General features: G+C 38.4%; 1 protein-coding gene across 3 annotated transcripts; it reads left to right on the plus strand.

Moving 5' to 3' along the window:
- The first annotated feature begins 368 nt into the window (after positions 1-368).
- On the plus strand, positions 369-15221 carry COX6C (cytochrome c oxidase subunit 6C). 3 transcript variants are annotated; one of them, XM_036072759.2, is made up of 4 exons: positions 369-503; positions 1585-1711; positions 9106-9234; positions 15099-15221. In XM_036072759.2, exons 2-3 carry the CDS (start codon positions 1598-1600, stop codon positions 9217-9219), a joined length of 228 nt encoding a protein of 75 aa, XP_035928652.2. In that variant the 5' UTR covers positions 369-503; positions 1585-1597; the 3' UTR covers positions 9220-9234; positions 15099-15221. The 3 variants fall into 3 exon arrangements, with proteins under 3 accessions (XP_035928652.2, XP_077928306.1, XP_077928307.1); XM_078072180.1 differs by having other exon boundaries at positions 418-503; positions 1588-1711; XM_078072181.1 differs by lacking the exon at positions 369-503 and adding an exon at positions 1033-1220.
- Positions 15222-15941: the final 720 nt, after the last annotated feature.

The following is a 15941-nucleotide window of genomic DNA, read 5'->3' on the forward strand; positions in this document are numbered from 1 at the left end:
TGTCGGTCTCATTGGCTGGGCTCTGAGCTCCTAGAACTTGGCTGTCTTATTCACCCTTTACCCAAACCAAACGATTATTCACATAAGGGTAGTTAATAATGAAAATGACGGTTTGTGCACATGCTTTGTGCACTGCATGGGCCTAAGATGATTTGTACTGTATTTGTAAGGTACATTTTAAAATATTACATACTAAATATCTTTGTATTCTCTAATAAAATCATATCAACTCTGTATATGAGTAAGATTAATATCTCCAATTTACTAAGGAAACCGACCCAGAAGGTCAAACCTGTAGTGCAAAGTCTTACAAGGAAGAAACTAACCACACACTTGAACTTCAGCTCCGAAAGTCGGGAGCCGCGCCGGAGGCCTTTTGAACTCTTCCGGCCACCGTCGCTGGGTCCTTTCCGCGGCTTCTACTTCTGCGCCTGCGCGCTGCTGGAACGCCGTCCATTTCTGTATCGGTTAGGGAGGTCGTTAGGTTTGAGGTTGGTGTTGAGGTGAGTCGTGTTGCTTTTGCGTTCTTCCTCAGGGTTCACCTAACTGCTGCGTTCCGTTGCCTGCTCTCGCTATGCCTTGGAGTTGAGTTGTGCCCGTATCTCTGCGGTCGGGGAGCTTCACCTCTCACAGGGGTCGACCCCTGCAAGCTCCCGCCGAGGCCTCAGGAGGGCTGCGGGCAGGCAGCGGGGGCCCCCGGGAGCCGGGTGGGGTGCAGGGCCCTGGAGGAAGCTACTGGGGTTCGGAGGCGGCTGGCCCGGGCCTGGTCTCCGCTGTGTTTTTTCCCCAGTGTGACCTTGGTTAGGTCATTTGACGTGTCGCCCCAGGGTGAAAAGGGTGGGGTGGTTTCTTCCTCAGAGGGTCGTGAGGCTAAAGGGCAAAGTAGGGCAAACAGCAGCGTCTGCGCGCGGTCGGTGCTCGCTCGCTGTGTGGTAACAACGTGGTGATTCGACTCGAGAAGCTGGAAAAGGTTGAGGGGGGGTGGTGAAGGTGGGCGTCCTGCAGCCTCCCAGCGCGCCCATGGCTCTTCCACCCCAGCCCTCCCGCCTCCTTGACCGAAGGTCTGCGAGACTGCGCGGCGGTCACTAGGTGGGCCCTGGAGGCCACGGCTGGGCTCCTGCCCGAGTTTAAATCGTTTACACCGTGACCTTGGAAAAGTTACACGTCATCTCCGTGTGCCCTGGTTTTCTCGTCAATGAAATGGGAATAATGAACTGATAGTAAGTTCGCAGAATGGCAAATGGCTGTAAATGCGTTTGCACTTGGCAGTCTAGAGCCACTGCTTATCTTAACTGTGATTGGGAGATTTTTGTTTGTAGTTTCTGCTCCCTATTGTGCCGCAGTGACCTTGCTTATTTAGGGTAGTCGTTGGGCGTGCCAGAGTGGGGGGGACGGGGACCCTGAAGCAGGCTAAGCCTTTAAACACCTTAGGCTTTTAAAAAATAATAATAAAGAAAATAAACACATTAGGCTTTGTGGGAGGAGTCATGCCTGTGCCCCTCTAGGTACTAAAGTGCATTACGTGTAAGAGTTCTTTAGATATCTTACTATGTTCTTAGAGTTGTTTTTGTTTTACCTGTCAAGGAGAATAACTACCATGACTTCCAGTGCTTTGGCGAAACCTCAGATGCGAGGCCTTCTGGCCAAGCGTCTGCGATTTCATATTGTTGGAGCGTTCGCTGTATCCCTGGGGGTTGCAGCTTTCTATAAGGTACGTGTGTTTGATTTTTACTTTGGTCCATGTTTGGTCCAGAAATGTGTGTTTTAAATTTGAAAATGTGTTTTCATAAGTAGTTCTGAATCTTTCAAAGAAACTCCCTCTCTAATGTGCTCCCTTCCCCTTCCTCCACTTACCTCAGTGTGACAGGAAAATACCTCATACTCTCTAGATAGCTTGTCCTCCATCATTAAAGGAAGCTGTAGTAGTTAGGGCTGCCAAAGTACAACAGATTGGGTGGCTTAAACAACAGAAATTTATTTACTGTTCTAGAGGCTAGAAATCCAAGATCAATGTGGCTGCAAGGTTGATTTCTCTTGAAGCCTCTCTCCTTGGCTTGTAGATGAGTTTCTCCCTTTGTCTTCACATGGTCTCTGTGTTGGCATGTTTTTGTTTGAATTTATCCTTGAAAGGATGCTAGACATATTGGATTAGGACTCACCGTACAAACCTCATTTTAATTTATCTCTTTAAAGACCTATCTCCAAGTACTGTTACATTCTGAGGCACTAGGGGCTTAAGACATCAGCACATGAATTTTGGAAGACAATTCAGCCTGTAACACAAGGATATAATTTTATTAAAGCAGAGCGATGGGGAAGGCAGTGTTTGGCAGCTTGAAGAATTTGTTGCCACAGAACTGCATTTTCATGCTGTGTCTTCTGTGGATTTTAACATTATGCCCTTTGGGTTTTTTTTTTAAATAAATTTTTTGTATTGTAAACTACACATAAAATTTAGCCTTTTTTAAGTGTACAGTTGGTGGTATTAAATACATTTATAATGTTGGATCACAATCCATCTCCATAACTCATTTTGTAAAATTGAAACTGTACCCATTAAATAATAAACCCATCCCTTCTCCATCCAGTCTGTGAAATAATTCTTTCTGTATCTTATTTTGACTTCTCTAGGTACCTTAAGTAAGTGGAATAATATATTAATTTGTCTTTCTTAACTGGCTTATTTCAGTTAGCATAATGACCCCAAGGTTCATCCATCTTGCAGCATATGTCAGAATTTCTTTCCTTTTTAAGGCTGAATAATATTCCATTGTATGGGGCTCCTGGCTGGCTCATTCGGTTCGGCGTCTGCCTTCGGCACAGGTCATGGTCCCAGGGTGCTGGGATCGAGCCCCACATTGGGCTTCCTGCTCAGTGGGGAGCCTGCTTCTCCCTCTCCCTCTGCCTGCTGCTCCCCCTGCTTGTTCTTTCTTTCTGTCAAATAAATAAAATCTTTAAAAAAAAAATATTCCATTATATGTTTGTACCACATTTTGCTTATTCATTCACCTTTGATGGACACTTGAGTTGCTTCCATGTTTTAGCTATTGTGAATAATGCTTCTATGAACATGGGTTACAGGTATCTCTTCAAGACCCTGCTTTTAATTTTTTTTGATATATATCCATAAGTGGAATTGATAGATCATATGGTAATTCTATGTAATTTTTCAGGCAACCACCATACTGTTTTCTGTAGTACTGTCTGACATTTTATATCTTGCTACTTTGCTGAATTTATTTATTCATTCTAACAGGTTTTTTTCTGTGTGGAATTTTTAGGGTTTTCTACATATATCATCTGTAAACAGATGATTTTGCTTCTTCCTTTCCCATTTAGATGCCTTTTATTTCTCTTTCTTGCCTAATTGCTCTGGCTAGAACTTAGAGTACTGTGTTGAATGGAAGTGACAAAAGTGGATATCTGTTATGTTGAGGTAGTTTCATTCTATTCCTAGTTTGAGTGTTTTTATCATGACAGGATACTGAATTTGTTAAATGCTTTTTTGCATTAATTGAGATTATTGTGGTTTTTTTTTCATTTATTCTGTTAATGTGTGTTACATTGATTTTGTATGTTGGACCACTGTATGTTGAACCATCCATGCATTCTAGGAATAAACCTCATTTGGTAATTGTGTACAGTCCTTTTAATATGCTGCTGAATTCAGTTTGCTAGTACTTTGTTAAGGATTTTTTTTTTACATCAATGTTCATAGGGGATATTGGTCTGTAGTTTTCTTGTAGTGTTTTGTCTGGCTTTGGTATCAGGGTAATGCTGGCCTGGTAAAATGAGTTAAGTGTTCCTCCACTTCAGTTGCTTGGAAAGATTTCAGGATTGGTATTCTTTAATTTTTTTGTAGAACTGACCAATGAGGCCATCAGGTCCTGGGCTTTTCTTTGTTGGGAGATTTTTGACTACTGATTCAATATCCTTACTACTTATAGTTATATTCAGATTTTCTCTTTGTGATTTAGTCTTGGTAAGTTTTGTGTTTGTAGGAATTTATCCATTTTATAAAGGTTATCCAGTCTGTTGGTGTACAGTTGTTCATACTACTCTCTTACAATCCTTTTAATTTCTGTAGAATCTGTAGTAATGTCCACTTTCACTTCTGATTTTAGTAATTTGAATCTTTCCCCCTTTCTTCTTAGTTCATCTTGCTAAAGGATTGTCAATTTTGTTGATGTTTTTGAAGAACCAGTTTTTGGCCTTCTTGATTTTTCTTTTTTCTTTTTTCCCCTAGTCTTTGTTTTGTTGATCTCTGCTCTAATCTTTATTATTTCCTTCCTTCTAGCTTTTGGTTTATCTTTTCTTTTTCTGGTTCCATAAGTTGTAATGTTAGGTTGTTGATTTGAGATCTCTCTTGTTTTTTAATATATGTGTTTATAGCTAAAAATTTCCCCCCTTAGCACTCCTTTCACTGTGTCCTGTAAGTTTTGGTGTGTTTTGTTTTTTCATTTGTCTCTAAATATTTTCTGATTTCATTTGTGGTTTCTTCTTTGATCCATTGGTTGCTTAAAAGTTTGTTGCTTAACCTCCATAGTTTTGTGAATTTTCCAGTTTTCCTTCTGTTATTGATTTCTAATCTCATGCCATTGTGATCAGAGAACATACTTTGTATGATATCTATCTTTTTAAATCTACTGAGACTTAATTTATGGCCTAATGTATGGCTTATCCTGTAGTGTATCCAATATGCAGTTGAGAAGAACGTGTATCCTGGGGGCACATGGGTGGCTCAGTCAGTTAAGTGTCTGCCTTCAGCTCAGGTCATGATCCCAGCGTTCTGGGATCAAGGCCCCTGTCAGGCTCCCTGCTCAGCAGGGGAGTCTGCTGCGCGCTCTCTCTCTCTCTCTCTCTCTCTCTCCTTCCACTTGTGCAGTCTCTTTCTCTCTCTCAAATAAATTAATAATAAATAAATCACTCTTGTTTAAAAAAAAAAGGTTGTGTATTCTGTAGTTGGGTGGAGTGTTCTTTGTATATGTGTTAGATCTGGTTGGTTTAATGAGTTAAGTCCTCTGTTTTTTTACTTAGGTCTGGTGTGGTTTTATCTTTCATTGAGTTTGAGGTATTGAAGTCTTCAGCTGTTACTGTAAAACTATTTTTCTCTTCAATTCTGTCAGTTTTTGCTTTATATATTTTGCTGGTGTGTTGTTAGGTGAGTATATTTTTCTAATTGTATAAATTCTTACTGTATTGAAGCTTTTATGATTATTTAAAGTCCTTCTTTTTGTCTTGTAATCTTTTTTGACTTAAAGTCTATTTTGTCTGATATTAGTAAAGCCACTCCCACTCTCTTTTGGTTATTGTTTGCATAGAACATCTTTTTGCAAACTTTCCCTTTCAGTCTGTTTTTGTCTTTGAATCTGGAATAAGTATGTTGCAGACAGCATTTTTGTTGGGTCATTTTTCAATCCATTCTGCAATCTGTGAGGATTGTATGTGTAGATGCCTTTGAATGTGTTAGTCTTTAATGTCTGGCTCCCAAAAGAAGAAAATGGGAAAAATGAAGAGAGGGGAAGAAAGGTGCTCTATCCTTTTAAGTCCCCAGAAAGTTGCTCACCTGATGAAAAGAGGCTTGCAACAGTAGGGGGAGTGCAACAGCAGTGGCCACCAGCCTGTTTGCTCCTCTGTGAACAAAAGCAGCAATCAGCTATCAGAGTACAGGTCCCTGGTATATGGAGGAGAGGGTCCTTCTTGCCCATCTTCGTTCCAGAAAGCTGTGTGTAAGCTGCTCCAGGAACACTTGCACAGCTACCTGCCTTGGGGATGGGGAATGGGTAGCTGTTAAATTGCTGAAAGCTGAAAGTGAATAAGATTAACCTGACCACAATTTACAGTTTAAGCCTTCCTCTGGAAATTCTATGCTTTCAAGAGATCCAAAGTTTCATGATAGTAACATTAAACAGATTGTGCTAGTGCAGTTGTTGTGTAGGTGGGGAGAGATTCCTGGTGTTCCTACTCCCCTTTTTTCCCAGAATACTCTATGTGCTTTGTGTTTCTTAAAGTCTTCATGTTATATTTACACCTTTTTTTCTATAAAAATGTTTATGATAATACATGTATTTATGACCATGTGTCATAATGGCCCATGAATTAGAGCTTTGCAGTGCTTTGTACTTAATTTTTTTGGTTTAGTTCTTCTATTTTTAGTAGACTGTGAGCCTCTTTAGGGCAGGGTGCCTTTTTTTGTTCACAGTGGCACCCCATTGTCACTTGCCTGACACACAAATAGATGCTTAAAAGTATCTGTTGGATAAGATGTAGTGTCTGAAATTTAGTACAGTGGTAGGTGCTATAGAGTTCCAGGTGCTTTGGAGTATACTAAGTGTATATACCTCTAAATATGTGTCTTTAAAGAAGTTAAGAGTCAAGTTGGGTGAAAAAATTAGGTGTTATTGCAAGATAGAATATAAACAAAAGGACATTTTATTTCTCAGAGCTGTTCCTGGAGCAACTTATACACAGTGTGCAAGAATGAAGGTGGGCAAGAAGGACCTTGTCCTCCAAATACTAGGTGAACCATACTCTGATAGTTGATTGCTGCTTTTGTGTGTTTCTTTCAGTGGATGTGGGGTATTGTGGGTCATAGCTCTTTGAAAGAGCAGGCTGAATTTGTGCCTTGAAAGTTAGGGTGAATTTGAAGCGCTAAGGGGAGGGAGAACAACTTGAGCAAAAGCACTAAGGGGTCTGTGCTTTCGGACCCTATGAGGAGACAGGCATAAAAAAGTAAACCCTTTACTTGCTCCTTGAGATAGTTGCTCCTGGGCATGTAGTGGGCATGAAATAAATGTTTGTGGGAAAAGGAAGGATGGATGGATGAGTAAATGAAGTGGGAGTAAGGAGAGGAATTTGGGGAACTCATTTCTTTGCTCTCATTGTCATTATCAAACTTCAGGCCTCTGTAACTTGTATGGATTCTTGTCACTTTTAACTTTAGCCTCTAGAATAGATCTGTTTATGGTATTGAGTTCCTGCATGCCCAGTGTGCAGCGGCTTTCAAAATCTTGACTTATAGTAAGAAATACATTAACTACTGGCTGCAGTCTTCTAAACTGGTTTCATCACTTATAAATGGGTTGTGGGTGATTTGCTGAAACTTGGTCTTGATTTTAAGATACTTTCTGATTAGCTCTTTCTGCCTTTCCATCATCTTCCCGGCAGTCCTAATATACCCAGCCCTCCAGCCCTTCATAACTAGCTGCTGTTAGAAAATTCTGCTTTCTCCCATGGGTTTGTACACAACAGGAATGTCTTTCATCTCATTGTGTGGCAAATTCCATTTTACTCAGATGTTTCCTTTTGGAGTTGCAGCCTATTCCTCCAGATGGGTTGGTTGTGTTCTGCTAGGTTCTCAGTCATTTTGTACCAGACTGTACATTATTGGCACATTGTATTTTAAGTAATACTTGGCTTCAGGGTGTGTCTCTTTTACTAAATTAAGAGCCCATGTCAGACCAATAGTCTATTCTGAATGAAAAGTTTTAAAATTTGCTTGGTAGATTAGTCAGTGTTTGTGTATAGTTAGTGTTTGAACAGAAGGAAGGTTCGCAAAACACTGAGGAATCCAGATTCTTATTAAAGAGTAAGGCGGGTGTAAACTTGGTTCCCTTGGTAGATGCTCGCTTCCTTCCATTTCCCTTATCCAGTTAGTGTTGAGTGCTTTTGAAGATTTGGCCTTTATTTTGTTCTTAGTTTTGACTGATTTTCACAATTTTAATCAGCTTCTGTACTTCTTACATAAAGTCACCATCCATTAAATCATTTTTGATTAAGTTAATCTGCTAAGCCTAAATTCATTAATATGGGTTAGATTTTGAGGCAGATGAGCAGTGCTTATCCTGAATAGATTTTTTCCGTAGGTAATTACTGTTAAATAAATTAGACATATCCTAAATCTTCAGGTATTTGCTTATCTGTGTAAGGCCTCATATATAGATTTTACAGGTTTCAAGTAACTCATGGTGTAGTGGATCTAAATTGATAGTTTATATTCTTTTTGTTGCTGAAGTCCAGATTTTTCAGACTTAAAAGGAAAAAGTTTAAAGTGTAACAAAACAAAATAGGTGGGGTTATAACATGCATATCCTTTTATTTTTGGGTTCACTGAACCTTTTATTTTAGTCTACCATATTTTTAAAAGCAAAAATATTTTTCTTGTTTTAACAAGAAATGCTCAGTCGCCTTCTGGGTAACGGGCTGGCCTCAGTTCAGAGGGTTGCATTGGGGCTCCTGCCTCTTGGTCTTATTGGAAGAAGTTGGGAATTTTCATAGGAGGTGAGGCAGTAAAACTGGTCAAGTTTTAGTACCAAGTGTCATGATTCCATGTATTTCTGCAGTACCTTAATGGAGGTAGATTGGCACTTGAAGGATTTTTTTACTGGTTTTTATATGCAGGTTGGGATTTGATTTTGGATTATAACCCACACGTTGAAATCTGCTAGGTAGTATTTTGTGGAAAATACAACCTTTGCCAGATGACAGACCTGGGTTTGAATCCTGGTTGAACTCACCTACCACCTAGTGCTTCTTCTAGACCTTAATTGGGTCACTTAAATTCTGAGTCCCATTTCCTCCTATGTAAAACAGGTCAATGTATATTCTAAGGGCTTAAATGATATTGAAGTGTAAATCACCCAGAACTGTTCTTGCCAGATAGAAAGCTTCCTGTGTCTTTCGGAGGCAGATGTGTACAGAATTGATCTCACTCCTTTGAAGTTAATATAATTTAAATTGATCCAGAATATATTAGCATGTCTCAGCTGTGGGGATATTAGGTTTTGCTAGAGGGAATGCTGCTATCTGTCTTCTCCCTAAAGCCTTTTAGCTTTCTGGGTGTCTTCCTTTGGCTCTTACCAGTCTGCATGCCCACACCCAGCAAAAGGAATAATCCATCCCCAGGCAAGGAAGGCCCCTTTTGCTGAGTAAATCCATGAGGCTGCTTTCTCTTCCCTTGCATCTGTGTCAGTGCCTCCAGCCTTTGTCTTAGGAAATACAGAGTTCAAGTTAAAGGTGAACACAAACATTATAATTTATGTTGTCTTTGGATATTATTTTTAATGGTTTTAAAAATAAGCCCTAATGGGATATGTTATTTTTTAGTTTGCTGTGGCTGAACCAAGAAAGAAGGCATATGCAGATTTCTACAGAAATTATGATTCCATGAAAGATTTTGAGGAGATGAAGAAGGCTGGTATCTTTCAGAGTGCAAAGTGATTTTGGAATGTAAAGGTAATGTGGCTGTTTGAATTACTGTTTAAAAAATTTTTTTTTATTGTGGTAAAATACATAGATCCAGAACTCTTTTAATCTTGCAGAACGACCCGTTGAATTACTCCCTCTTCCCCCCATCCCCTGGCCAACCACCATTCTACTTAGTGTCTCTGAATTTGACTACTCTAAGTACTTCATTTAAGTGGAATCATGTAGTATTTGTTTGGCTATAGTATTTGGCTTATTTTACTTAATGTCCTCAGAATTCATCCGTTACAGTATGTGTCAGAATTTCCTTCTTTAAGGCTAAATAACATTCCATGGTATGTATATATCACATTTTGCTTATTCATTCACCTCTGGTGGATATTTGGATTGCTTCCACCTTTTGACTTGTAAATAATGTTGCTATGTTAGGGGTGCCTGGGTGGCTCAGTCGGTTAAACGTCTGACTCTTGATTTCAGCTTAGGTCATGATCTGAGGGTTGTGAGATGGAGCAGGGTTTGGAGCCTGCTTAAGATTCTCTCTCTCCCTCTCCCCCCACCCCAAATAATAATGTTGCTATGATATGTGCAAATATCTCTTTAAAACCCCTTCTTTTAATACTGTTGAGTATGTACCCAGAAGTGGAGCGGCTGGATCATATAGTAGTTCTCTTTTTATTGTTGAAAGGAAACACTGTACTGTTTAACATAGTGGCTGCACCGTTTTATACTCTTACCAAGTGCAGAAGGGTTCCAGTTTCACTACATGCTTGCCAATACTTTTTTTTTTTCTCCATAGTAGCCGTCCTGATGGGTGTGTGGTGGTACTGGATTTTGATTTTGATTTTGATTTGCATTTCCTAATGGCTAATGATGTTGACCATCTTTCCTCATGCTTGTTGCCCATTTGTATGTCCTCTTTGGAGAAATGTCTAATTAAATTCTTCACCCGTTTTAATCAGTTTGGGGTTTTTTTGTTGTTGAGTTGTAGTTCTTCAGACCGCTTATATCAGATATGATTTTGCAAATATTTTCTTCCATTTGTAGATTACCTTTTCACTCTGTTGATTGTATTCTTTGCACAGACATTTAAAATTTTGATGGGGTCTATGTAATTTTTGTTGCCTGTGCTTTTGGTGTCCTTTCCAAGAATCATTGGCACATCCAGTGTCATGAAACTTCTCTTATATCTTCTTGTAAGTTTTACAGTTTTAGGTCTTTGATCCATTTGAGTTAATTTTTGGATATGAGGTAAGGAAAGGGTACAACTTTTCTTTTTCGTGAATATCCAGGTTCCCAACAGCATTTGTTGAAAAGCCTGTCCTTTCCCCCGTGGATGGTCTTGGCACCATTGTTGGTAATTTTTTGACTGTATATGTGAGGGTTTATTTTGGGCTCTGTTTTGTTGCATTGGTTTATATTTCTGTTTTTATATCAGTACCACACTATTTTGATTACTGTGGCTTTATAGTAAGTTTTGGAACTAGGAAGTGTTAGTCCTTCAACTTCATTGTCTTTACAAGATTGTTTAGGCTATTCAGGGTCCCTTGATAGTTTATATGAATTTTAGGATGGATTTTTCTACTTCTGCAAAAATGCTGTTGCGATGTTGATAAGGGATTACATTATATTATGTAGCTCTCACTTTAGGTAATATGGACATCTTAGCAGTCATAAGTATTCCACTCCATGAACATGAGATGCCTTTCCATTTACTTATGTCTTTAATTCTTTTCAGCAGTGTTTTGTAGTTTCAGTACGTAGGTCTTTTGCATTCTCGGTTAAGTATTCCTATGTAGTTTATTCTTTTTGATGCTATCATAATTGGAATTGTTTTCTTAATTTTTTTTCTGATTATTCATTGTTAGTGGATAGAAACACAACTGGCTTTTGTGTGTCGATTTTGTACCCTGCAGCTTTGCTCAGTTTATTCTAACAGGTTTTTTTGTTTGGTTGTTAGAGTGCACACTTGTGCACAAGCTGGGGGAGGGGGAGAGGGAAAAAAAATCTTAAGCAGGCTCCATGCTCATCATGGAGCCTGACCCAGGGCTTGATCTCACAACCCTGAGATCATGACCTGAGCCAAAATCAGGAGTCGGATCCTTAACCAACTGAGCCACCCTGGCGCCCCTATTCTAACAGGTTTTTTGGTATGGAATCTTTAGGGTTTTCTGCATATAAGACCTGCAGACAGAGATAGTTTTATATCTTCCCTCTCAATTTGGATGTCTTTTATTTCTTTCTCTTGTCTGATTGTTCTGGCTAGGACTTCCAGTTCTTTGTTGAATAGAAGTGGTAAGAATGGGCATCCTTATCTTTTTCTTGATCTTAGAGAAAAAACTTTCAGGCTTTGACCAGTGAGTATGATATTAGCTGTGCTAATAACTTTTCATATATGGCTTTTATTATGTTGCTGTAGTTTGCATCTGTTCCTAATTTATTGAGTATTTTTTTTTCTTCCTGTACTGTACTTTTCATCTCCATGACTTGTTTTATAACTGGAAGTTTGTATCTCTTAAAACCTTTCACCGGTGTTACCCATCCCCCACTCCTCTCCCGTCCCACACCCAGTTCTCTGTATTTATGAGTCTGTTTCCTGACTTGCTTCACTGAGTATAATATCTTGTAGGTTCATCCATGTTGTGGCATTAAATGGCAAGATCTTATTCCTTTTTATGGCTGAGTAATATTTCAGTGTGTGTGTATGCATATGTGTGTGTACCCAGTAGTGGAATTATTGGATCATATGGTAATTTTTAACTTTCTGAGAAACCTCTGTACTATTTTGCACAGTGGTTGCACTAATTTACATTCCCCCCAACAGGTCACCAGGGTTCTCTTTTCTCTCCACATCCTTACCAACACTTGTTATCTATTCTCTTTTTCTTCTTCTTTTTTTGATTCTAGCATTCTGACTGGTGTGAGGTGGTATCTCATTCTGGTTTTGATTTGCATTTCCCTAATGATTAGTGATATTGAACATCTTTTCATGTGTCTGTTGGCCATGTATGTCGTCTTTGGAAAAGTGTCTGTTCAGGTCCTCTGCCTATTTTTAGTTGGTGTTGTTTTGGTATTAAGTTCTTTATATACTTTTATTAACCCCTTATCAGATACTTGGTTTGCAGAGATCTTCCTCCCATTCAGTAGGTTGCCTTTTTATTTTGTTGATGCTTTTCCTTTGCAGTGCAAAAGCTTTGTATTTTGGTGTAGTTGTAATAGTTTATTTTTGCTTTTGTTTCCCTTGCCTGAGGAGACATGTCCATAAATATGCTGGTAAGGCTGACATCCAAGAGATTACTGTTTATGCTTTCTTTTTTTTTTTTTTAAGATTTTTATTTATTTATTTATTTGACAGAGAGAAATAGCGAGAGCAGTAACACAAGCAGGGGGAGTGGGAGAGGGAGAAGCAGGCTCCCCACAGAGCAGGGAGCCCGATGCGGGGCTCGAACCTAGGACCCTGGGATCATGACCTGAGCCAAAGGCAGCCGCTTAACGACTGAGCCACCCAGGCTCAGGCTGTGTATGCTTTCTTACAGGATTTTTATGGTTTCAGGTCTCACATTTAGGTCTTTTATCTATTTTGAGTTCATTTTTGTGTATGGCATAAGAAAGTGGTCCGGTTTTCCCAGCACCATTTATTGAAGAGGTTGTCTTTCCCCTGGTATATTCTTGCCTCCTTTGTCATGTAGATTAAATGACCATGGAAGTATGGGTTTATTTCTGGGCTGGATTTTCTTTTTTTTTTTTTTTTTTTTCTGGGCTGGATTTTCTTCCATCAATCTTTTTTGTGTCTGTTTTTGTACCAGTACTATACTGTTTTGATTACTATAGCTTTGTAGTATATTTTGGAAATTTGGGATTGATACCTCTACCCTTGTTCTTCCTCAAGATTAATAGCTTTGGCTATTAATGATCTTTTGTGGTTCCAAACAAATTTTAGGATTTTTTGGTTCTGGTTCTGTGAAAAATGCTATTGGCATTTTGATAGACATTGCATTGAATCTCTAGATTGCTTCGGGTAGTATGGACATTTTAACAATATGAAGTCTTGAATCCATGAGTATGGTGTATCTTTCCATTTGTTTGTGTCATCTTCAGTTTCTTTTCATCAGTGTCTTACAGTTTTCAGAGCCTAGGTCTTTCATCTTGGTTAGATTTTTTCGTGGTATTTTGTTGAGTGTTTTTATCGTGAAAACAAGTCAGAGTGTTGCAAGCAATTTTTATTTTTTACCTTCTATCCTGAGGGAGGAGCCAGGAATCGGGCAGTTTCCTCCTGACCACATTGTGTTGCACCAAGGAGGGGGTGAGGCAAGAGTGAGAAAGAATTCCATGAAATTTCCTGCCTTTTTGTGTTTCTCTCGTTGTATTAGTGTTTGGTTGCTGCAGCTTAACTGGTTTCTAGAGTTCTCACAACTCTTGCTTTTTATATTTAGAATCATTTCACGTTATGCTATTGTTGCTTGCTAGATTGGCATTAGGAAAATGTACTAAAAAAGTACTTTTAGAAGTACTTAAAAAAAAAAGTTTTGACTCCTTTTATAGTTTAGTTAGGTGTCCATAAGTGACTAGGTGGCCTTCCAGAGATTCTGATTTGGTTTGTTATATCCACAAAGTCCTTATGCCTCATGGATAAGGTTCTGTTGACTATGAAGAAGTGACTTGTGTGCTGATGAAAGGTCCACTAAATTTGAAAGCATGTGAAACTTTTCATATTCTGGAATCTCATCATTCATATATTTAACTTTATTCAAGCTCAACATAAAAGCATTTAGAACAATTTAAGTAAAGATTCTATCCACTACCCCTGTGTGAATTTGATGTGACAAGGGGTATGTCAGTCAGCTATCTTTTTAGGCAGAATGTTCCTGAATGAGCATTCCAGCTGTAGTGTGCATAGGTGTGTGTGTGTGTATGTATGTATTTATATATGTATGTATGATCTTTCCTGGGGTATGGAGACCTGCTGCAGTGGACTTTAGTTTTTTAAAAGACTCAAGGATAATACTTAACATAAGTAACTTTTGCCTGATTTAAAATTATATTCTATAATGTTCATTTCTGTAGTTTATCTTAAAGGAAATATCTGAAATGCAGACAGATGCATGCACAAAGTATATACTATATTACTTAGAAAAAATAGGAAGAACTTTATTTCCAATGGTTGGAAAATTGATAAGGAACTATGAGTTTTTCATACCATGGACTATTACATTATGTCCATTAGAAATGATATTCACAAAGTAACATGAGATTATCGTATAAGTAGAAAATATTTTTGATCTATGTTTAATAAAAATTGAGCAGAAAAAAGACTGAAGGTAAAAAGATCAAGAAAATATTAATGGTTCTGTATGGAATCTTAACATTGCTGTTTTCTTGTAACTTTGACATTTTCATAATTTCTACAGTGGGTATGCATTTCATAATTAGATGTTAACAGGCTAATTTGTAAATGTTTGTTAGATTTTTACTTTTAGAGGTTGTGTTCTCATAAAACCAGTAAGAAAAAAAAACAGTAAGAAAAACAGATCTGGAGACAGGAATAGAAATGTTGTTTAGAACAGATGGGCTGCTGCTTTTAAGAACAGTATGTGGGTATGAGAAGGGAATGGAGGAGGGTGGACTTGAGAGGGAAGAAAAAGGCAAGATTTGGTCAATGAAAAACAAGAAATTAGAGTAAGGTGTAGTATGCCCAGAACTGGTCAGGATGGTCAGAGACCTTGGCAGAGAATGGACCTGGAGTCCACACAGCCTGAAATGGCCTTCTCCTGGGCAGAAGGTGAGTGAGCAAAGTGTAGGCTCCACTAGTAGGAGTAGACCTCATGTGACTTTAAGGGTGGTGAGGTATTGAGAGAGAATGCTTGTCATTAACTTAAGCCACTGTGTTTTTTCCACAGAATTTCTTTGGGTTTTGTTCCATTGAAGTCTGTCACTGACCTGTGTTCCTGAACTATGAAACACGAATATTGGGTTATGGAATAGTTTGTCTTGATAAATAAACAACTAACAAATACTTTGGACCAGTAAGTCTTTAATTATTCTGATAATTTAAGAGTTGGAGATTTTAACTGTGTTTTATGAACCTTAGGATGATAACGATTTTAAGATTTCTTAAAACTTTCATTGTTTTAGGATATTTTTCATTGCTCTGGTGTTTATTTCACTGAAATACTGGTAGGTGCACTTTCTTGGTCCTGGGTGGTGGTTTTAAGGGGTCTACATGAGCCTGTAAGACCACTATACTCTATGCTGTTGGAAGGGACAGAGAACATCTTTTCAATAAAATATGTTTTTGGGCTTCATTGTCACTGTTGAGTAGCCCTGCTGGATCAACCACCAGATATAATAGATAATTAAAATACTAGTTGCTTTTGAAGAGCTAACAGTATGTGTATGTAAGTTAGAATATATATCTGGTCCAGAAAAATACCATAATAGTATATATTATGGATATGGAATATATACCTAGTCCAGAAAAAGTTGTTCTATTAGAGTAGTGTCTGTTAATGATAAGAATGTGGGAACTTATTTTGGGGGAGGTCTTAGGAGGACCTTTACCCCCTATATTAATAATTAATGCTTTTTCTTGTGATCAAAGTGATATTACAGAGAGCTTTAAAAATTATTTTAGCCTAAGCTAATTTTATCACTGATTGGCACTTTATTAGGATAACAAAAACTGTTCTTAGCCTTTTTAACTCATGCAAAATTCTTGGGTCCTAATAATGTGAGCTGTATTA

The sequence above is a fragment of the Halichoerus grypus genome, chromosome 5 (genome assembly GCF_964656455.1).
Source record: "Halichoerus grypus chromosome 5, mHalGry1.hap1.1, whole genome shotgun sequence".
NCBI classification, from domain to species: Eukaryota; Metazoa; Chordata; class Mammalia; order Carnivora; family Phocidae; genus Halichoerus; species Halichoerus grypus.

Bases quoted from the DNA above. Each gene is read 5' to 3' on its own strand.
- COX6C (XM_036072759.2), top strand. From the start codon at position 1,598: ATGACTTCCAGTGCTTTGGCGAAACCTCAGATGCGAGGCCTTCTGGCC. The intron at 1,712-9,105 runs GTACGTGTGTTT...GTTATTTTTTAG, and splicing joins GGGTTGCAGCTTTCTATAAG to TTTGCTGTGGCTGAACCAAG.